Source organism: Poecilia mexicana, unplaced genomic scaffold (genome assembly GCF_051168715.1).
Source record: "Poecilia mexicana isolate PSO_F unplaced genomic scaffold, ASM5116871v1 scaffold_15, whole genome shotgun sequence".
NCBI lineage: Eukaryota > Metazoa > Chordata > Actinopteri > Cyprinodontiformes > Poeciliidae > Poecilia > Poecilia mexicana.
The window spans coordinates 15,448,818-15,471,855 of record NW_028263384.1 but is presented as its reverse complement, the minus strand read 5'-3'; the positions used below and the strand labels follow the sequence as shown (position 1 = coordinate 15,471,855).

At 40.5% G+C, this 23,038-nt stretch overlaps 2 protein-coding genes across 5 annotated transcripts in view; both read left to right on the top strand.

The window, feature by feature from the left end:
* dlg5a (discs, large homolog 5a (Drosophila)) overlaps positions 1–7,649 on the top strand; it is a 42,476-nt gene extending 34,827 nt beyond the window's left edge. For all 4 annotated transcript variants that reach the window (XM_088013055.1, XM_088013054.1, XM_088013053.1 and 1 more), the window contains 10 exons: positions 169–336; positions 468–651; positions 1,302–1,450; positions 2,528–2,698; positions 3,575–3,765; positions 3,847–3,990; positions 4,138–4,265; positions 4,444–4,553; positions 5,367–5,476; positions 5,599–7,649. In XM_088013055.1, the coding sequence (XP_087869181.1) occupies positions 169–336; positions 468–651; positions 1,302–1,450; positions 2,528–2,698; positions 3,575–3,765; positions 3,847–3,990; positions 4,138–4,265; positions 4,444–4,553; positions 5,367–5,476; positions 5,599–5,702 (1,459 nt within the window). In that variant the 3' untranslated portion in view covers positions 5,703–7,649. The remainder of the gene's footprint in view (positions 1–168; positions 337–467; positions 652–1,301; positions 1,451–2,527; positions 2,699–3,574; positions 3,766–3,846; positions 3,991–4,137; positions 4,266–4,443; positions 4,554–5,366; positions 5,477–5,598) is intronic.
* Positions 7,650–8,745: 1,096 nt separating this feature from the next.
* The window catches only part of kcnma1a (potassium large conductance calcium-activated channel, subfamily M, alpha member 1a), a 157,346-nt gene continuing 143,053 nt past the window's right edge, over positions 8,746–23,038 (top strand). The window contains exons 1-3 of the mRNA XM_014987291.2: positions 8,746–9,755; positions 13,106–13,320; positions 14,624–14,971. Of these exons, the coding sequence (XP_014842777.2) occupies positions 14,681–14,971 (291 nt within the window). The 5' untranslated portion in view covers positions 8,746–9,755; positions 13,106–13,320; positions 14,624–14,680. The remainder of the gene's footprint in view (positions 9,756–13,105; positions 13,321–14,623; positions 14,972–23,038) is intronic.

Genomic DNA, 23,038 nt, shown 5'->3' with positions numbered 1-23,038 from the left:
TTTGTGATTCACTTCACACTAAAGTGCCATTTGTCCCAACTTGGGGGCAAATTAAGAGCTCAGCTATTCTATTCTATTCTATTCTATTCTATTCTATTCTATTCTATTCTATTCTATTCTATTCTATTCTATTCTATTCAGCTGAAATCTCTTTTTCTTTCCCTGCAGTTCCCGTCTCGAGCCCTCAGTCAGCGCTCAGTCCACCCCACAGGGGAGCGGGACTGCAACTCCAGAGAGTCACTCTGCTATTGATACGCTCAGCGAGCAGGACGAGGGCACGCTCACCCCCTCCTCCAAGCAGACCACTCCTACTACCAGCCCCAACAGTTTTGTCAGGTAAACATGTAAACATACATGTAAAAAAAAAAAAAAAAAAAAGTTGAGCTAAAATATTCTCTGCCTGAAGAAAAATGTGAGGGGGGGGGGGAACCTACTAGCACCTGAAAGTGTCTCCTGTCCTCCTCCAGAGTGCCGCCTGAGAGCAACAAGAAGGTCGGTGAGCCCCGACTTGTGACGGTCCACAGGCCTGGGGTGGAGGTGGGCGTTACTCTCTGCGGGGGCAACCTGCGGGGCGTCTACATAGAGAGTCTGGATGAGGACAGTCCTGCAAGAGGTCCAGAGGGGCTTAATCCCGGGGATCTCATCCTAGAGGTACTAACATGTATTCACGGTATTTTATGCTGCTGTCAAAGACTTTCTGTTTTAGAAACACTGGGTGTTTTCAGGTGAGAATTGGGGATTTTTGATCTGTTTTTTTTTTTTTTTTTTTTCCTTTCTTCAGCAGTGTGCAGATCTTGCTCCATACCTGCTGCCGAAGCTGCAGCTTTTCAGTCCCCTCAGCCCTAATAAGCTTTGTGTTTCCTCCGCTGCTGCTTTCCATCATGTCATTGTATCTCATTGATCTGCTCAGTCTCATTCCACATTGGTAATCCTTCTAGAACACCACAAATTCTTGCTAGACGTTTCCTGGCATGCTCCTACTTAAGCTCTCAGCCACAGAGAGTCTGCTGTGGAAATTGCAATGCAGCTCTGTCATCAGACCGCACAGCTTCACGCCGTCCTTCAATCTCCTTGTTTGTTTTCCTCCCTCATGCGTGGCACAAATCAATACTGCGACACTTTAATGGCGCTGAAAGCTTGGAGGAAATGTGGCTATTTACTAGCGGAGCCTTCACAGTCGGGAGGAAATTGTTTTTTGCAGTCATCAGTTTTCTGAGCTTTATGTTTTTGTGACGCACCGCTCTCCCCGGTCTGCGTTTTCGCTGTAACTTTGTTTCGCTTTGTGATTTCCTCTGTCTCAGTACAACTTGGTGAACATGAAGAATAAGACGGCTGAAGAGGTGTACGTCGAGATGCTGAAACCCGCAGAGACGGTGACGTTAAGGGTGCAGCATCGGCCTGACGATTTCAACGCGGTCAAAGACGCACCCGGAGACGGCTTTTATATTCGGTGCGTATTTACACGAACAACGGAGCATCTCAATATAGTTGACTATCTTTGAAACGTCATATTTTTCCAGTAGTTAATTTCAAAAATCTATAGAGCACGTATATGCGTTACACAGAGTGATATATATATATTTTATTAATTTACTTAAAGCTATTGTAAGCTACCTCAGTAGTTTTTGTACTGAAATGTAATGTTAATGCATATAAAATCATGGAGAAGATGCTACACTTGACCTCTGTACAGCAGACGGCAAAGTTAGTGAAAGTGGATGGAAGGAAAAAAAAAAAAAAGTACTCCACTGTGGTGTCATGTACAACTGTGCACTATGTTTATGGGTCTTAAATAATATTCTAATTATATGAGAAATTAGATGAATCGTCAGAAATAAACCCTTGAAATGCATCACTCTGCATTTACTCTATTTTACATTAATTTGTATTTATTTTACATTTTACGTTGTTGTTTGGGCTTTCTTTTATACTGCACAGGAATGGACCTCAACCAAGCAGTAGCAGCTTTATTGCTCTCTGTTACGCTATACATAGCCTCCAGAGCCCTTCGGACAGTTTGTCCCATTCTCACCGAGCCAATTATGTCCCAGATCCGTTGTGTTACCGCAGCGACTCCAACTTGCCACCGCTTAAGGTCGTCTAATCCTTTTTGTCCTCGTTGGCGAAAAGGATCGCACTAAATTCAAAAGGAGACTGCGACTTTGAATCGGTTCGCCTTTATTCTCGGTTTGTTTCCACAGCTGCCACAGTCACTCGTCAACTAGACGGGCAGGTTTGTGATGTCATCTGCAGTAAATACACTCAGCTTGCCTGGCTGACACAGATAGGCTGCTTGGGAATAACTTGCGAGCCTCGAGCAAGGCAAAGAAAAGGCCTTTGGTGTCGCTAGATAAACTTGCTCTGCACCTCCTTTGTCATCCTACTTCTGCACTGAAGATCCTTAATCTGGTTCTCCTCATACCTCATCTCCTCTCCCATTTTTATCAGCTTCACGCTCCTCGTCTTGCCCTCCTACCGCCCTTCCCTTAATAACTCCCTATCTATCTTTGTCTCTGCCTCCCAACAGAGCACTTTACGACAGGGTGGGGGAGGCTGAAGGAGACCTCAGTTTTAAGAAGGATGACATCCTTTATGTGGATGAGTCGTTACCAAAGGGCAGCTTTGGGACCTGGATGGCCTGGCAGCTAGATGAGAACGCACAGAAGATCCAGAGAGGACAGATCCCCAGCAAATACATGTGGGTGGAAAAAATAAAAAATAAAAAAATAAAAAAACTAGAGTGCGACTTACTGGAGATGCACCAATCAGGAGGTTTTTGGCTTCTTTTTAAACACTCATTTTGTATTGCGTAGTACTGGCACTTTTGATTTAGCAAATTATGATTATGACTAAAATCCTAATTTGCTGAATCATAATCAACACATTACTTTCTTAATTTACTTTTTGGATTAGGTGTTTCACAATTCTTAAGCAAGATTTCACCATTTCCAAACAAAAATGAGTAAGGAGTTGACATTTGAAGCCTTTGTGTTTGTCTGTAGACACAGCAACATTTGTGAGCAGATTACCTGGGGAAAAAAACAAAGAAACAAAACAAAACTTTGGTCCGTTTAAATCCAACCAAAGAGATCTGGTGTAAATCCCTGTAGTTGGTGAATCCTCTCCCTAATAGCTGAATGGTCAAAAGTAAGACGTTCAGCTCCAACATGCCTCTGTAGGATGTTTTTCTAGAAGCTCCTAGCACCTTTGTTGATTCCTTGAAGGTTTTTTTGTTGTTGTTGTTGTTGTTTGTTTTAAACACCCCACTGAGACTGAAAACGGCTAACTTTGAGGCCTCTTCCCTCAGTAACAACTTCACCTCTGAAGAGAGAGTTATTGCATGTGAAACCCAGAAGCACGTGGTGTGGTGCAAATCGATTCTGTTTCTAGTCTCTGACCATTCAAGTGCATCTCTAGTAACGACACACATATTGCTGCAACCCTTGAACTATACGAGGTTCCTTTAGAGAGAATGTTTTGGGGGTTTGTGTGTGTGTGTGTGTGTGTGTGTGTGTGTGTGTGTGTGTGTGTGTGTGTGTGTGTGTGTGTGTGTGTGCGCGCGCGTGTGATGTAGGATGGACCAAGAGTTTTATCGCAGACACAGTGTGACAGAAATGAAGGAAGATTCCAGCAAGACCCTCTCTGCAGCTGCCCGCCGATCGTTTTTCAGGAGGAAACAGAAACACAAGCGCAGCAGCTCCAAAGACAGTAAAGAGATGGTGGCTCTGGACACCATCAGCACTGATTCCATCCCCTTCCTGGATGGTGAGGGGAAAATTGATGGAATTATGGGTAGAAATAGCAGGAGGCCTTATATCTAACCGTTTTTTTTTTTTTTTTCTCCAGACTGTGTGAGCCTGGCATACCAGCGTGTCCAGAAGGTGGAGTGCACCTCTCCTCGACCGGTCCTGGTACTCGGGCCTCTCAGCGACCCGGTCAAGGAAATGCTGGTTAAAGAATCTCCTGGGAAGTTCTGCAGATGCCTGCTGGGTGAGATACCTTCATGCAGATGTTTCACTTTTTAATAAGAAGGAAAAACGATACATGACCCTTAAGGTTTCTGACCAGAGGGATGAGACTGGACGGGCATTTATTTTTGCATCATGTCAATAGTTTTCTTTCTTGCCACGTCTGCAGAGGTGATGAAGGCCTCGCAGCAGGCCATCGAACGCGGTGTCAAAGATTGTCTCTTTATCGATTACAAGCGCAGGAGTGGACACTTTGATGTCACCACTGTTGCTTCCATAAAGGAAATAACAGATAAGGTAACACCTTTTCCTTTCTTGTCTATCGGGAGTCCAGTGGCTTTTATCTGCACTTAATCTCTGCTTTTGCTCATAAATCAAGATTACTGCTCATCAGTCTTGGATTCTGTTGAATTCATATTTGTGGTGGTGACAGAAACTTTACAGTTTTTTTGTTTTATTTATTGTAAAATTACAGGGCTGTCACTGTTTGCTTGACATCGCCCCGCACGCCATTGAGAGGCTCCACAGTGTTCACATCTATCCTATTGTTGTCTTCATCCGCTACAAAAACGCCAAGCAGATTAAGTAAGTTTCAACCCGCTTCATGACGCAGATGGAGGTGACGCCCCGGTCTGCTCTGTGTGCGGTTAATATAATAGAGCGGAATAAACATTCGCTTGTTTTATTCGATTAAAAATTGTTCATTAAAATTTTTTTTATACAGTGAGCATATTGCCAAAATGTCTCCCAAACGGCTGTATTTTGCATTTTAAGTAGTGGATGGAAAATAATGCATCATTTTCAAAAGTATTTTGAAAAATCTGTACATTTAACAACATCAGTCAGCAATTTTAATTGTGGACTATATGTTTTGTAATAGATGTGAGTTTGCAAATACTTGTTTTAATTGGAGTCACTGGGACATTTTACACGGATGACTTCAGACGATGGTTCATTTTAAATCTGCTGCGACACAAAAATAATGAATATAAATCAATCATCTGCTTCATCCTTGACTCAACCGAGGCTCGTTTTAAAACGACTCCCCAACATGTGTTTATATGGAAAATAACAATTTTTGGCGGTTCTGAAAACAAATTAATTGGAGTAATCAAAACAACAAAAATAATACCACATAGTTTTTTACTTATCCTTGACATGTTAAACAAAATTTCACATTTTAAACTTTGCTGAGTTTTTTTTTTTAATAGAGAACTCTGAAGGTCAAGGAGTACAAGTAGTTTAACAATGCACTTTACCTCATATAAAAACACTAATTTTAACTTCTGTATTGAAATGTTTTAAGTGTTTAGATTCTTAATTTAAAATAACATTTTGTTGTAAATTGACACCAATTTTGACCATCTTCCATCTGTTTATATTGTTTGTTCCTCGCAGGGAACAGAAGGATCCAATTTTTCTGCGGGACAAAGTATCTCAAAAACATTCCAAGGAGCAATTTGAAAGCGCGCAGAAAATAGAACAAGAATACAGCAAATTTTTCACAGGTGTGTATGCAGTCGATAGCCAAAAACAAACTTAAAAATAAGACGGAACTCAAATATCGTCATGTTTTTGTGATGTGATCAATGATCCATCAGCTTTAAACAATTCCTTTTATTCTTTTCAGGTATTGTCCAAGGCGGCAACCTCCCGTACATTTGCACTCAGATCACCACTATAGTTGATCAAGAACAAAGTAAAGTCCTGTGGACTCCACTTGGCTCCCCCTAGAGGAGCCTGGCCGCCACTACGGCGAGCTGTGGCTCTGCTTTTCATTCCCCAAAACACTAATTAACTCTTTCACACTTTACCAATAGGTACACTACCATGAGCTAGTTGTGTAAATTATTGATATATATATATTTTTTATTTCGTCTTTGTTATGTTTTATAATCGGTCTCCTTTATCTCTGATGTACTCTGAAGCAGGTTGGTAGCATTGCATATTAACGTTAAGGTTTAATCAGTCTTCCCTGAGGATTCTGTCAGTGTGTTCGTTATGCTGCATTGTCTGTTTACAGTTCTGAGATAAGTCTAAATATTGGTGTTCGATATTTGATGCGAGTGTCCCTTGACCATAAACCTCAACACTAATGAAGTTCTGCCACTCCCGACATTTGTGGTTTCCCTAACAAATATGCACCCATTTGACGATGACTGACAACTAATTATAATTTATTTTCATTTTATTTCTTTATCGTGCACATGGTGGTTTTGAGAAGCGAGAACACGGCTTTACGATGAAACCGCAACGACGGCTTTCTGCAGAGGTGAATTGCGGTTTGTAGCAGTGGTATGGAAGTGGAATACCAGCGTCAAGATCAGTCATGACATTTCTTCAACAATGCAAATAAATGCATTTCACCTTTTTAACAAATGTAGCAGTGGGTTCAACGAAGCCGCCTGCCAGCAATCTCATGTTTCGCTCTATGCATAGTTCCCATAGCAGCCGGGTGTGTGGACAGATAGTAGGCCTTTCCGAAGTGCCTTTACACTAGAATATTAATCTGAAACCAACCGTGGGTCATTTAACACTAATTAAAACCCATTTTAGATTCCTTTCAAAAGTTCACCTTAACCTGTTGACAAATGATGAAGGGGGCTGATCAGAGACCTGCACAGTTTTAAGCGAGTAACGATGGTGAGACTTTGAAGTTAGGCCGACACGGCGGCCAAAAGGTTAACTCCACAGAATGCACTCCAGGTTCAGACTAACCACTGTGTAACTCATTCTGTTGCTTTAACCCTTATTTAACAATATAGAGTATGCCACATTTATATAGTATGCAGCTAAATCTGGGAAGAAAACGTATATAACTATATATTCCATGTATAGTCACTTGGTAATACTCCTACAAGCGTTTGGCAGTCATGTCACGGCTCAACAGGTTAAGAGCATGTTTTATGTTTTGTTTTTGTTTTGTTTTTTCCCTTGTGGTTGGTTGTCAGTCACTTCTCACCACACCACACAATTTAAAGACACGCTACAAAGCTTAGTTTGCAGGGTAATACCTTTAGGGATTTTCCTCAAACCTCTTTAAATGTTAGTGACTTTTAACTGTTATTTGTTCTTTTTTTTTCTCCATTATTCAGGATGCAAAAAATAAACCCCAAATAATGACCCTTATTAAAGCTATATCCTATATCTTATTGTGCCAAAATCCACTGAAACCCCTTTATCCTCATATAATACCCTATATTTCCATTTTGCACATGTTTATCTGTGAACCCTAAGCATGTTACTGTTCTTGTGTTTCCAGCATACTACAGATAGGTACTATAATTTCTGCCGTAACTAATTCATGTTTTTATGTTTCACATCAGTTCCTTACATTTCATTGTTGGCCTTTGTTTTTGGTTCTTGATTTAAAAAAAAAAAATCACTTCTTATTTGAGTTATTAAAAAGGGATTTGTCCTTGCACATTTTTAATGCAAATTTGTCCTTGAGTGTGACTATTGGGCTAAAGGAAAAAGAAACAAATTGTAATGTTACTATTTTTCTGAGTAGCTAGGGTAAACCAACTTTAGAGTGAGATGCAACATAAGATGCCTGTCTGTTTAGAGAGAAAAAAAAAAAAGTGTTTAGATGCCAGGTACTGATTGAACTCTTTCATTAAAAGAATGTGATTTGTATGTTGAAGCATTAACATGAGAATAAACTCATTTTCTGTATCACAACACAGGCTCAGTCTGTATCTCAGTCTTGTTTTCTATTCCACTTAAAAATGTTGTGTAAAAACGTTCCGTATTTTCAACAAGCTGTTGTGTCAACTAATATAAAACGCGGGTTGAATCGGGATGAAAAGAAAATGTTTGAGTCCTCTGAATTGCTAAAGGACAAAAAGCCTAGTCCATGTCAATAGAAAAAGGTGCTGATAAACTGCTATCAGTGGCACAGATTAGATAAGGAAGGTGTGACATAATCTCTGTGGATCTCGGAGAGCTAAATGTGACCTTTTCTCAAAGAGAAAATGGAGGAGTGGGGGGTAGACAGCAGAGGACACACTGGTTCTGTCCCCCATGGATGTCGGACATAAATTGCTGCCACTTTTTTTTATTTTTTATTTTTTTATCTCCTCCCACTTAAAATCTTTTAAGCTCTAAACAAAATTAATAATAATAATCTTACATCCCAAGTACAGTATTTAGGTTAAACTGTATATTAGTCACATAAGTAGCTGTGACGACTGATGTGATCCAAATTTTCTGCTCCCCATCTACAAAAACTCTTAAGGCAAAAAATACAAGTATGCACTTTTTGTGTTTTTGTTTTTTCTTGTAAATGCCCCGTGCTAAGTTTATATTTAATCTTGATGGAACTGGGAACATCTTTTGTTGGAGCAAATTGCCTTCTAAATGTTTCAAAAAAGCAAACAAACATTTGCATCTACAAGTCTTGCATTTATAAAAAGATTTTATGGCATTATGATAAACTTTAACCTATATTATTGGGGTTCATAGATCAAAATAAAGTAGTGTTTGTGAATTGGAAGGAAAGTGATACCTGGTTTGTTTCGTTTTACAAAAACAAAAATCTGAAAATGTGGAGTGTATTTATGTTCAAAACTTTGTAGGACAGCCTTCATGCAATTACAGCTTACAGGGATATATCTCTACCAGAGCAAAGGTTTGGTTGATCTTTGTGGAACAGCTCAACTTTCAGTCACACTGCAATATTCTGTCACAGATTCTTATGTGGAATGAAGTATGAACTTTGACTAGGCCATTTCCAGTTCTTCCCTATACTTTTATTTATGCATTCCATTATTGCTCTGCGTTTATGTTGATGGAAAATGAACGTCTGTCCAAGACTTGACTTGTATGATACCCCAGACAGGTTTTCTTTATGCACTGACCTCTAACACCATCTATCCTCCAGTTGTCTCTGGCCAGTTTAACTGTCCCTGCTGAAGAAAAGCATTCCCACAGCATTGCCGTCACCACCGTGTTAGTGTGTTAATTTCCTACAATGTAACGTTTTGCTTTCAAGGCCAAAGCCTTAATTTGTTCTTTTCATTATCAGAATCCATTTTTCGTATGTGCTGTGTCTCCTACATGGACTGTGTCAAACAGCAAATTGAGCTGCTTATTAGTTTTTCAATAAAGCCCAGATTTGTGAGATGACGACCAAAGAAAAAAGTAATTATTTACTGCTGCCCCGCTACCTGACCCCAGAGAAGTGGAGGACAATGGATGGATGGAAAAGTAATTATTCTTCAAAACTTCTGTTTATTTCTTTGTTTACTGGATACAAAATGAACCTCATGATGGGGAGGAGGGGAAACAAAAACCCTCTAGTCTTATATTAACAGGTCCAGTCAGCTGGGAGAACCTGCCTGTGGATCTTAGCCTGGGCCAATTTAAAAATGTACCTCATTTCTTATGAAACCAGGACCGGTGGGGCTTCTTTCATTATGGGCTTCAGTTTGCCGCCAGCAAAATAATACACCAAATTTTCAGAGTAATTAGTTTTCCTGTTGTCAAACATGTCAAGTGAAATCCAATTTGAAATCTCATGAAGCGACGCAAGATGACCAAAGCGGACCCACAAACAATGTCAGATTTGTGTATTATTAGCAGATGTGGTGCGTAACTCTGCTTTTCTCCACATGTCCTACTCCAGCCCAGGTGAGCTACTAACCTGCAGCTTTTATAGGGTGTCCCTTCTCCAACACACCTGAGTCACATGAACGCCTCTGCAGAGCTGAGTGACTTGTTAACGAGGGAATGCATTCGTTAGATTCAGGTGTGTTGGAGCAGGCATCCATCCAAACGGCACCAAAGGTAAGATTACAGAGGCGTTAAAGTGATTGGGTGTTTGGGATTTTGACACAAAGTTTCTGAAGGACTGAATCCTGGAAGCATGGCTCCAATCCATTTACAAGACGGCTGCTTACTGTAAAAGTAATTAAAGCAGACAATTATTTTATTTAAAGAAAGCAAGAGGGAATAACAACCAGTGGAGACAACATGGACATCAGGACTGTATCAATAATGAGACAAAAATGTCATCTGTAAAGCAGTATGATGCCAAAATGTGAGTTTGAGACCAATAACGAAATAAACCCTAGAGAGATGGTTTCAAAATTGTCAACACTGGGAGTTTGAGTAAATGATTGATGCCTATTAAAAATTTGGCAAACGGCTCCTCCAGACACAAAATGCCTCCTGCAGCTTGTTTTCCAACAGCTCCTCTGCATAATTTCTACAGCGCACAGGTGTGGAGTTGCAGCTGCACTCTGGCTCTGAGGGGGAAGTTGCGCTAAACACAAGTAAATGGTCTTTATTCGGGTGAAGGGGACAGTAACTCTTAGTGTTGCTGAAAATGGTCAGTGGACATTATAGTAATGTGTTGAATCAGGTCTGGTAACAAGCTGGCCAATCAGGATAGGAGGGCTGTGTGGCATAACAGAGAAATGCTGAACTATCCTTCTATGTAATCTAAGACAAGTAATTGTACAGTAATCAAATAAGATGACTGTAAAATTCCTCCTCCTATACATTTCACATGACATTGGCAACATTATCATAATGAAATGGGTTTTTTTTCAGCAGTTACAGCTAAGCTGGTCAAAGTTGAGAAGATGGATGGAGCCAAATATAGAACAATGCTGGAAGAAAACCTGCTAAAGTCTGGAAAAGACTTCAGAGTGGAGGCTGACATGGTTTACAGAAACCTGAACATAATTTCAAGGTTTTGTTTAAGAAGAAAAAGTATCCTTGTCTTTTCACTTTATATTTTTATTCCCATTTGTATTGGCCTCTCAGTGGTGGATTAAATGAAACATGAATGAAGGAATGCGATAGATAAGCCATCATACAAAATCACAACGGAGCACATGGATGATGATGTTTGTAAGGTGGAAAAACTAAACCATCCTCGCAAGGCACCGTTTAATCTCTGATGTTTTAAAAAAAAATCTGTCAGCATAATTAGCATCAGCTGGTCAGTGTAATTAAGTGTGTTCAGGAAATTGGCTCTTATGTTTACAACACGTTTTGCGGAGCTTCATTGCATGTTTGCGTTCTATTTTTCCTCTCTAAAGACGGACTTTCCCCCTCTGTTTATTTTAACAAATGTGTAAGAGCATTCTATTTTTTATTTTTTTTAACCTGTCTTTCAAATGATAAGTGAAATTTCAGGCCTACAGGAACATAACAAACATCACTCGGTTTTGAAATCATAAAAAAAATATATTTCCGAATGTTTTTCATCCACTCGGACAGCCTGGAGCTGTGCCATATCTTGCTGGTTGATTGAGCGCCTCTAGCCTGGGGTTAATTCCTCTGAGCGCTGCGTGAGTCACATGGTCTCCTGCCCAATAATGTCACAATGAATGACGACCCTCCAGCTGCCTGTCGAGTTCTTTATGGCAAGAAACTACCCGGCACCTCCCAATATGAGCCACGTTATCAAATCAAAAAGTGTCTACTTCGGTTTTCCGCATGTCTACAGGAACATTTTGTCTGATGTCACTTAATACTCTCAGGAGAAGGTGGAACAAGGTTTTGGTCAATGATAACATTCTAAATCTGTTGTACTGTTACGTGCAGCTGTGTGGTGCCATGTCCCAATTCCTTATGTCCTCTAAGTCCCCTCCCGCCTGTTTTTAGAAAGAAGTCGGGCCTCAAACCCTTTAGCTGGGGTGTCTGTTTCAAGACAGCTGCTGACAGCTCAACTGAACTTGAGAAGTCTTAAGTCTGACAGAAGGAAGATCGTTGTAGTCTTCGCCCGGGACGCCGTGGCCTTTCCGCGCTCGTGTCGGCTCTTATTGTTGGAGTGTTCGCCTCCTCTCCCTAATTTCAGTCCAGCAGCAGGGATTCAGATGTGGGTTGTTCCTGTGATTCTGGGCATGTTAGAAATGCCACGCTGTCACAGACCTGCCGTCTCGCCTGCAATCTTGGGCTTTGGTTCTGCATTATTTGAAATTCTCCCCTGTGACGCTTATGATTAATTTTAATGACAAAATTTTGGCATTGTGAGCATAATTTAAGATATTTTATTGAAGGGCATATATATATATTTTTTTAAACTTGCTGTTTGCTGTTTAACACCAAACATACGGTACCTTGCAAAATTGTTTACATTCTTAGATATTTATACTATGTCGCTTCACGACCACAAACTTCAATTGATAGACCAGTAATACAAAGTAGCATATAATACAGTAGTAAAGCTAACACTACGAATCATCCTAAATGAAGCATATCCACGGAGCCACAGGGCGATGGTGGCGTGATGCTGTGGGCGCTGCTCATCTTCAGTCGAAGGGTTTTTCATATGTCGCAATGACCTAGTCAAAGTAAATACAAATGCATGTTATGATTTCAGATACGTGTTTGATCAGTTTTGAAAAGCATGTTTCATTTTCCAATTCTGCACTACTTTTTGTTAGTCTATTGTCTAACCTTGAACTTTGTGGCGGTGATTTGACAAAGTGAAAATATTCAGAGGTTACAAGGCGGAGCAAGTCACACTTTGAAACTCAGCCAACTTGTTACCTTTAGGTTTTGTTCTCACTCCAAAATGTAATATTCAACATGCATCCAAACAGTGGACAGCTACGTCGGGACGGATCAGCAGCCTGTTTTATGTGGAGCTAAACCACTCGCACATGGAGTCATAACTCTGAAGAGCTATAATTCAAATATCGGATTGCCTTACATGTTTTACAGCTCATATCTGCTCCTAGTTTAAATGACAGCCAGCCGTTACCGCGAGCTACTTTTGTGGAAGCACTAATATTTCCTTGGTAATAAATTAATTTGATGGCATGCATGTCATACTTAGACGCGTTTTTCTTTCCAGAACGTTTACGCCTGAGAATGAGTGTTTAAACTCTACACTTGCTCAGACAGAGCTGGTTCAAAATTATATTGGCAAACTGAGGAGAATTTACATTGAGTGTTAATATTATGCTGGTAATTTCCTATGTATAAATCCCTATGTCATATATACATCTAAATAAATAAGAATATTATCAAATTCAAGTTGAGTTATACATGTCAGTTTAACGCCTTTGTAGGTTCATTACATACTCAAACACAAATTTTAGGCATGATCAAAAACTTAAACTTAAAAAAGTGTCCCTATGTAAACAAAGCACTGAACAATTTTATTTTATTTTTTTCAGCCTGGAGAACATTTGGAGCCCTCTGCCACAGATGCATGGGCACTTGTCTTGTTCTGAAGCGGTCAGTTGTTCTTCAGAGTCAGCTGTTTACCCCGTATACTTTGCACTGACTGGATACTTGAGGTTTCCAGCAAGCAGCCATAAACTGCTGTCAGCCATGCCTCACCGTCATCACCAATCCACACCTGTTTTGACCTCCTATAAAGGCTAAAACTGTGAGCATTTTACACTAATTGATCACAAAGGACATTCATTCTCTCGCTCTGCTAATTTAAAAAAAAAAAAAAAAAAAGAAAAACAGGACCTCCTCCATGGGTGAAAAGCCACTATCTCAGTAATTGGAAAAATAGGAGCACTATCCTTGATGAGAAATCAACGCAATATTAACCCTCCCCTCCCCCCGCCAGCCGAACACCCAGGGGCACTGTTGCGTTTGTGTGCGTGGGAGACGATCATCATTTGATGTTTATAAAGCAAGATATAACTCTTTAATTTATGACTGATCAATACAGCCTCTTGTTTGCGACGTGCGTCACAGGCGTGGAATAAAGACGCAGAGGCGCAGTTTAGCAGCCAAAGCAGTGTAAGGGACCAGTTCAGCTCCTGGAACATTTTTTTAATTTTATTTTTTTAAAGAAGGGAAGAAAAAAAAAACCATCGTAGAGATCTCGCAGCTCCTCGTCCGTCTTTATTATTAGCGCTTGGCTCCGCCCTCCTACCTGTAAATCTCCCCCCGCTCTCCTCTCCTCTGGAGCGGATCTGACAGGCTCGCTCAGCTGGCCGCTCCGTGCCAGGGCTGCAGGGGGACCGAATGGAGGCAGCGACATCCACCCGAGCGGCGCGCCAGTCCTCTCCTTAACGCAGAATCGACAACCCAAACCGCCTGTTTGAATATGTAGTCTTCTGACCTGCGTTTATTTTGTTTTCCCCCCACCTCCCTCAACCTTAAGGACTGAAGTACACGCAAAGCGTTTACAGCCAACTGAAGGAGAGTTCAAATCGATTCTTCATCCGCTGATCGACAGGATTCCTGAATGGAAGACGGCTAGGGAAGGCGCACAGCCGGGAAATTTGTTTTTTATATTGTTTTTTTATTTTTATTTTTTTAATCCTCTGCTGTTTGTGTGTCTGCATTATCAGGAGAGGGAGAGAGAGAGAGAAAAAAGCAACAGCAGCCTCGGCGGCTGCAAACGACGCCGTAACTGTCACGGCATATGGCGTGAAAGAGGCAGAAAAGCCCCTCAGAATGAGAAGCGCCTAAGATTCGTCGTTATTATTGCGGATTTAAATGCCTCACTCCAAGGGGCCACCGAGGCGCTATTTCGGTCTGCTTTGCGTGCGCGGCGGCTCACACCGTCATTAATAATAAACAATTCTCTGGCATTAGAAACTATATATTTATGAAGATAATCTGGTGGGGCTGTCAAAATCTAGTGCAAAAATAAAAGGGGTTGGGGGTGCGGGGGGGGGGGCTGTATATATATATATATATTTTTCGTTCTTTCTGTTTTTTTAAAGCAATATGGCTGGTGAGTGGGGCTGGGGACGCTGGCACAGGCTCTCCAAGGCTCCTCAATGCTAGCCGAGGCACATGGCACGGATCCCCATGGAAGCGACAGCTCTATGAGGACAAGCAGCATCGATAATAACAACAATCCGGACTCTTCGATCTTAATATCCAAGATGGAAGGCGTTGTCATCCCCTACACGTCTGAGGTGCCATGCGACGACTATGGACAGCGCATGTGGTGGGCATTCCTCGCCTCCTCCATGGTGACGTTTTTCGGGGGTCTCTTCATCATCCTGCTATGGAGGACCCTGAAGTATCTGTGGACTGTCTGCTGCCACTGCAACATAAAAAATAAGGTAATGGCTGGAAACTGTGTGAGCAATCGTGCACCACGCAGAAGCACTGATGCAACATGCTGTGGGAGTCAGAATGGGATTGTTTTATTTATTTATTTTTTTATGTATCAAATGGTTTTTGGTGTTATTTTGGACAATATAAAGACACACGAGGCGCCTATTGCAGTTGTGAACACACCGTGGTTGTTGTTTTCCTCTGGCTGTTTACTCCCACTCTGGCATGAAGGGGGTGATATTGCATGAGGGATATGGGTGGAATAAGAGCAGAGGGATTCCTTCATTTTATTTTGCACTAGCAGAGGCGGCTCAAGGTTATAGGAACCCCTAGGGAGAATTACCTTTTTTTTCTTTCTTTTTTTAAATTTTGTGAGGGGTGGGGAGGTGTCTGGGTTTCCACCATTTTCACTTTTATACAGAGGTTTTCTCAGGTCAGAGGACATGTTGCTCAATGATCCATGCATGCTTTGAAGCTGAAAATGGAAAAAAAAAAAAAAGTTAGAATAAAAATAAACCACATGACATAGAACCTGTTGTTTTTGTCATGACAGGATACAAATTTTGCTCTCAGAGTTAAAAATAGAAAACACTTTTTCTCATCTTTTTTTAACGCCTAAAATTATGCTAATGAACTATATGTTATGCAAAAAGCATTTGGCCATATGAGATTCCTTCTGTTTTTGTAATTACGTCCTAGAACTTTCAGGTCTCCTTTGAGATTTATTTATTTTTTTTTAGCTGAGAGCAGGATTTATTGTTCAATCAATAATAACAAATATTTTACTATTACGCTACATGTTTGTGAGTAATCAGGTCCAAGTGTCCTTTGTGAAATTTGGTTATTCACAGTTACATCAGTCATATCTGACGTGATTAAAATAAAAACAGAACGCGCGGAAAAAAATGTCTGCAATCATTTGTAAGCCAATTTGTTACTAAATGCTAATTCCTTAATTATTATTTCTAAAATACATCTGTGATGAGACTGACCAAACTATTTTAAGACTTCTTTTGACCGATTTTTATTTATATATTTATTTTCGTTAACTTGTAAAATTGAAAGGCTGAATTCAAAAGTGATATTTTTAATATCAGCTGGTTGATATAGTGTCACTGATTGTGTCCGCTAGTTGCGGACACAATTATTTATTTATTATTTATTTATGCCATTTATACAACACACTCACTTTGAATACAACCATATTTATGACAGGAGTGTAGAAAACATCTGATATTCTCATCAGGCTATGTTTGGTTGGCTGTTTTACATTCTGTTGTAATTCTAAAGATGTGCCATCCCTTGTTTGAGGTCTGTGGTAGTTGTTGGTTGAAAAGCCTTTCAATTCACATCTTTTTCAGTCCCCACTGTTGGTTGTTGTATTGGTGCAAACCGACTGACGTTAATATAATCAGATATTGGTTCCCGGTTTCCTGACAGTGCCCTGATAATAGCCACATTGCTCCAGTCACGGAAGCCGTGGTGGTTGCCGTACAAGAGGTATTTCCCCAATGCTTCCAATTTCTATGTACCAACTCCCCCTTTAATGCTTTTCACATGGCTGGAATGCGTTTCTACCTTAAATGTCGGCATAGTGCTGAAGGTAAATTGTGTGAGCAGGAGTAATGTAGAAATGGGATAATAAGGCGGAATGCCTGTTATGCTGCCTGCTTGGGGTGGATGAATCATAGCTGATTCACATTTAGTTCATGTGTGACTCACACACTTGCGTGTAGTGAGAGTGGTCCCCCTGGATGGATCGAGGAGCTGTTGAATGGTGAGGGTGTAAAATGTGTATTTTAGAATAACAAAAAAAAAAAGTAATGATTGATTAAATGAAGACTTGTGGGGGGCGGGGGAGGGAATGGTTTAAATTTTGTGTCCTTGTCGCATCCTGTCTGCGTCCTTCATGCTAGGTGTTCTTGACCTTTTCTTGTCTCTTTCTTTGAAATAATGAGGTTGGAGCATAAAGAGCATCTTTGTCAAACAATAATTATATATATATATATATATATATATATAAAATCACATTTTCTCCTAAACCTAGCTCAGTAGTAACTGATGCAATTCAGCATATTTTTGTCTTGGTTTGGTTTACAGGTAGTTTTGAGTTCTCTTTAACGCCCATACGTACTTTTACTACTGCTGGTTCTGCATAGTTCAAAATAACGTCCAGGTTTGATATTGTGTCTGATTGAAGGACGTACGCTTCTGCATAATGTACTACGTGTTTCAGTATGCAAACCTGTGCTATAATTCTGTAGCTGGTATTGTTGGGCAAAGTTTTAGCCAATGAAAGGAGCAGAACATAATTTTTGTAAGTTTTAAAATAATTTGCTGTGTTATTGCTGACAGGTTGTTGACTCGAGCAACTTTTCAGCAACCTTTACTATTCAAAGAAGGAAGAAAATAAAAAAATAAGTAGAGCCACAAATTCTACATGACCTTCATGAAAAGGTCATCTTTAAAGTTTGAACAATATCCAGCGTATAAAGCTGGATATATGTTTAGGAATATAAAAAAAAAATCAAGATTATGTATATTTTTTGACAAAAGGAGACAATATATTTTGTAACTGTCTTTCTGCTGCAGTGATATAATGCAGGTATTTATTAAAACAAAGGATTTTGTTAATTTTATTAAACTGCGTCTTCTTCAAATACTAAAAAACACCTTTTATTTCTAATAAGGGGCTAGAAAAGATGCACTCAGCCCTGGAGCTGCGGTTTGCAACATACTCCTAAACTCAATGGAAGCCTTCATAGAAAAGTTGAACCTGCAAAGGGCGGACTCACTTCATGTCAAACCTCATGAATATATGACTATTAACAGGATGTCACTGAAGCTCACATGTCTCGGGAGTAGACGAGTGAATATTTTCAGCAGTGTACCTACCATATTACAATATACGCATTTCAGAAACAAATTTGCAACTGTCTTTTAATTTTGCCAAAGTGGCCAATCATAGGTTAATGCCACAAGATAAAAATGAACAGCAAGAAGTTCCCGGGTCCCAATCCCTGCCGGGGATCTTGCATGTTTGAGTTCCGTCCAGGTAACTCTGAGTTGGCTCCTCTAAGTGACCCCTAGGCATGAGTGTGTGTTTACGCATAGTTGTTTGCCCTGTGAGTCTTGGTGTTGCCCCCATAATGAACTGGTGACCCAGTCAGAGTGCACCTACTGCTGGCCCAATGACTCCTGGAGATTTGCACCAGTCTCCCCATGACTCTGCAAGGATGACCGGATGTATCCAATGCATAGGTGGATGAACAAGCGCATTACTCAAACCCACAGTGGCATGTATTTACTGAGGCTTTCACGATGAGTCCACCAAGGTATTACAGTGCTGAACAAAACATTAGCAAATATTTATATCTCATTCAAACAGCTTTCCTTTACACCATAAAACTAACTCTGCACTGTGTACTATTTATATCACTGCTTGCCTGTCCTCTCCCTGTCTTGTTGCTACACTCTTGGACGTCGTCGTCAAAAACTGCATTAAACCATATGTCACCCTTCAGACCTTTCACTATCTCGCTCGTAACGTGATGAAAACGAGCCATGCGGATATAATTAGGGATCCATCTTGTGGCTGCTGGTGGGTATGTGGTGGTCTCTTCTCTCTTGTAAATGAAGAGAAACTGTTAAACAACAACCGCTTGTTCCTGTTGGTTTCCCCCCTGTGTGTGTTTGTAGGGAAGGCAGAGTCATCCTGTTAGGTGACTTTGGAAGGCTTGACACTTGGCTACAGCGGGAAAAGGCTTGTTAGGAGCATTAAGACTGGTGAAACTGGATCCCTGTTCAGCTGACTGGTGCAGCCGGTGAAGTTGGCAAGTGTCTCATTCAGGATGCATAGTTGGCCTGGGGCCGTGGCCGCCTCTCTGCGCCGTTACTGGGAACCTGGAATCAGAAGTAAGGAAATGGAGGTGGGAGCTCCGAGGGAGAGAGAGGGGAGATGTGGATGTGGAAACGGCGGGCGAGAGGACGATGAAAGGTTTTCAGAGCAGTGTCCCCTGCCTGGATTCAAGTCAATGACACACAGCTGCTTCCTAGCTCTTTTATAATGGCCTTCATCTCTATTAGGATTATAAGCACATGGCGGAGCGATCATGCAGAAAGAAGGAAAGGTTGTTGCAAAGTGAAATGCGCTTTTAGTTCTTGGAATCGGGACAGTTTAACCTCAGAATAAAACTTAAAAGGTGCTACCATCTTATTACTGCAACACTAAGTGCTGTAGGAGAAATTGATGATGAAATGTATTCCGACTCTATGTAAAACTGAACTGTTTTGTTACAGAAAGAGACAAAGGAAGGGGGAAAAAGACTGATTTAAAGCAATAGGTGCACCTAGAGCGATCATAAAATAAAAATCCCCACAAGAAAAATCAAGTAAGTAAGTTGTTTCACTACAAAGAGATGCTGTTTTAAACCACACATCAGCCACATGTGTAATCTGATTCACCGTTATTCCCCAGCCAGCGCTCATCCTCAGGTTTCCTGGGTAAGCTACAATATTGCGGCGTCCACACTGCAGCCAGAGACGACTCATTCTGAACGAACACTGGAGGAAGTCGTTCTGTAAACACTGTGTTAATAAATTGTAAATGGATAAGATGGAGTTTATTTTCAGTCTTTATTCCAATTCCTAGCGCTCTCCTTTCTTGAGATGTGGAGATCCTCTCTGAATCCTGCCCCCCCCTCCCCCCTCCGAGTGTTTTTATGTGATGTTTCTTATTTGAGTGGGAAGGAGAATAGAGACTCGGTTACAGTTTCCTCAAAGCCCCCATTATGAGTGGCACCATCATGTTCTATCCATAAAATGAATGGGGGGAAAAAAACTGAAAAATTGCAACATGCTAAAATGAATAATTTCTTAACGTTGCTTTTTACAATATAATAGCTGGAATGTAGCATAACAACTGAGCAACTAGTTTCAAGATAACCAGGTGAATAACTTGATCACTTACTGTAGGGAAATTTGTGTTATGATTCGGGGAGCAAACTTTATTCTCAAAGATGACGATCCCAAACCCATCAGAGATTTCCTCCAGAACCTTGGAGCAGAGAGGATTGAATGTCCGCCCTGTTGTCCCTGCTGCCTCAGCCTTAATAAACACACGTGGGGTCAGATGAGATGTGCAGCTTCTACCAGAGCGACTAATGCAACCACACCTGTCGATCTGCAACAAATGCTGGTTGAAGGGCAGAATGTCATCCTGCAGCTCATCAGCAGAAGGAGCGTTTCCAGGTTGTTCTCACACGCTACTAAAACCCGTTTGTTAATTTAACAAACTGTTTAATTACCAAAATGTCTTGTTTCTTCAAATTGCATTTTTTCCTTTTCCTTTACAACAGATGACACCAAACAAGAGTCAATAGCAGAATTGCAATTCTGCAATTTTTTTTCATTTGCTCTACCCACCACTCAATACACAAATACATTTTTGTTAGAAGTGTGGCTCTATTTAAAAAGGACTTAAACTTCCTGGCAATAAGAAGTGTTTGCCAAGACGGATTGTTAAAGCAAAGAAATGGCAGACAAAATGCAGAATTGCTTGCTTTTTGGACTACGTATACGATTTTTTGCATGGTTCTATGTTGCATTATGAGTTTTTGGTCATAGTGGCTTTTAATCACATTAACCAGACAGGTAAGGAGTTACAGAAGGACGTAGGAAGACATTCAGCGAAGTGTGCAGGATACATCTGTGTCACAGAATAATGGCCATTTACGATCTGCCTATTTTGCTGCCGAGCCATGCAGCTTCCACTTATCCCTTTATGAATTTGGCTTGAGTTTAAAGTGATTTTGTATCCCCATAAACATCTTGATTTTTGGTGTTTTAAAATGCTCTGCATCTGTGACTTTGTAATACGAAGACTGGGTTTTCTGAGGCAACAGTGAACTGTTCACTGTCTGAACCACAACGGTGTCACCTAGACCTAGAAATGGACAGACCACACATCTGCTGTATAAGTCAAAAAGGACATTTTCAGTCCAAACACGGCTCTGCTTTCTCTTCAACTCCTTTGAGGGTGCATCACACAGTGTCTTTGTGCACTTAAGAGCCACCGGCTGCCAAAATTGTAAAGCAGTTTCTGTCCAAACAGAAGAGGAACCATGATGGAGATGTGCTTTTGGCTGTGCCTGAACAGATTTACTTGCTTTTTCAAACCTATTCAGGTTGACATGGTAATACTTGGATACGTTCTCCGCGTATCACATTAAAGCAAACCAATTTTTATTTTTTTTTTCCAGGACAGTAATTTCTGCTGTTGTGAGGACTACAGGGATGCTCACTTGTTTCAAAAATCGCAATTATTTAAATGTGGTGCTGACACAGCGTGAAAGAGAATGAGCAGATTTTCAAGACGGTGAGACACTTTTCTTGTTTCCCCCACTGCAGCTTGCTCTTTGCATACACATTTGAGTCTCTTTAGTTTCAGCATTTGTAGTTCTTTGAGATTTAACATCAGGATCTGCATTAATTATTATTTTTTTTTTACTTTTAAAGAGTGAAAACAGGCATGTAGATGTTGAGTAAAAAAACAACTTTGATTCATGTCCTACTCTTGGTTTCTCATGGTTAATGTAATAATTTTGGAAATGTAAACTTGGGTAGTAAGTACCGATTGTACGCAGTGTGGGTCTTAGAATTTAAGTGTGCTCACTGATGGCGTACATTGGGCATCTGGGCTCCGTTTTTCTCTCTCCTTGTGAGAGCTAGTGGTTTAGAAGTCTACCTCATGGTTGTTTCTAATGAAATATAGCAGCCTTGGTGATCTTTAAATCATCTCTGGGCATTTTCCATAAAGGAAGATTGTTATTGATTTCTATGCTCTAAGGCCTGGCTTACGTTGCAGTGAAATTAATCAAACCCAGCCCAGCGTTTGCCACATTTGTGGTTCTCGGTGTAGCCTGATCATAGCTGAATGTATGGCCTGGGTCTTCAGCGTATTAACCCTTCAAGTAAAACGGACCATGGAAGGAGAGAAGAGACATTGAGTCTGTGTGTTCCCTTGTCCTTGGCACCAGACCAGCTGAACTTTGGCAGAGCAGCACGCGCCCCTCCACCGTCAGCTGTCCCTCTCACTAACCACACCCTGACTTGGCCCAGCTCACCCACTTCATCCCACATATTTTTCGAATTCCAGATGTAATTGAAGAAATGAAATGCTAATCCTATTAGGACACTGACATAACTAAAACTTGCGATTGCATTTACATTTATGGGTCTGAATAGGTGGATTACTACAGTGCCTCCCGAAAGCATGCATGGCTTTTGAGATTTCTCTCCCCCCAGTCAATGCGCACAAAATATGGCAGGACTTGAAAATGAATGTCCACCCTCATCTCATCCAGTTTAGGTGAAACATTGAACCTTACGGAGGTCGGACTGAAAACAATCATTTTGCATGAGTTTAAAATTGCTCCCTGAGCTGCGACACAAACACTGAAATGTTGTTATTGTGGTGCAATCTTCTCACTGTGACCCCGATGCTCAGTTGGATAATGGACGTGTTTCAGAGCTACAGCTCAGAGGTTCAAGCTATTTATAAGGTTAAATTCAGACTAAATCCACATCCGTTCAGTGTCTTAAACATGGCTGAAATATCTTCTGAGCTTTAATTTTTAAGCAAAATTCAATGTTACCTGTTTAGCCGTAATGTCTACAATTGTAAGCTTATTGTTTTAAAAAATAAAGCACATCCTTGCCAGAATGAACAGGTTGATATTTGACTAGTTTTTAAGCTACATAAGGAAAATATTTTTTCTGAAATAAGGATCAGCACAAACAAATTCTGTGAAATAAAATCATCAAGATTTGTAATACAGGGCGTAAAAGTACATTCATAAAATCCCAACAACAAAAACAGAGCATGCTTTTGTATGAACGACTAAAAATACCGTACCATGTTTAAATAACTTTTGCGATAGCCTGCTGATTAACAAGAGACTTATTTGAGTCCATCATTGTTGTCAAATCTCTGTTCTTTTCTTTCCATCTATTTTCTCCTAATCTCTGCCTTTAAATTCCAACCAGATGAAATAATAGACCCTAATCTTTTA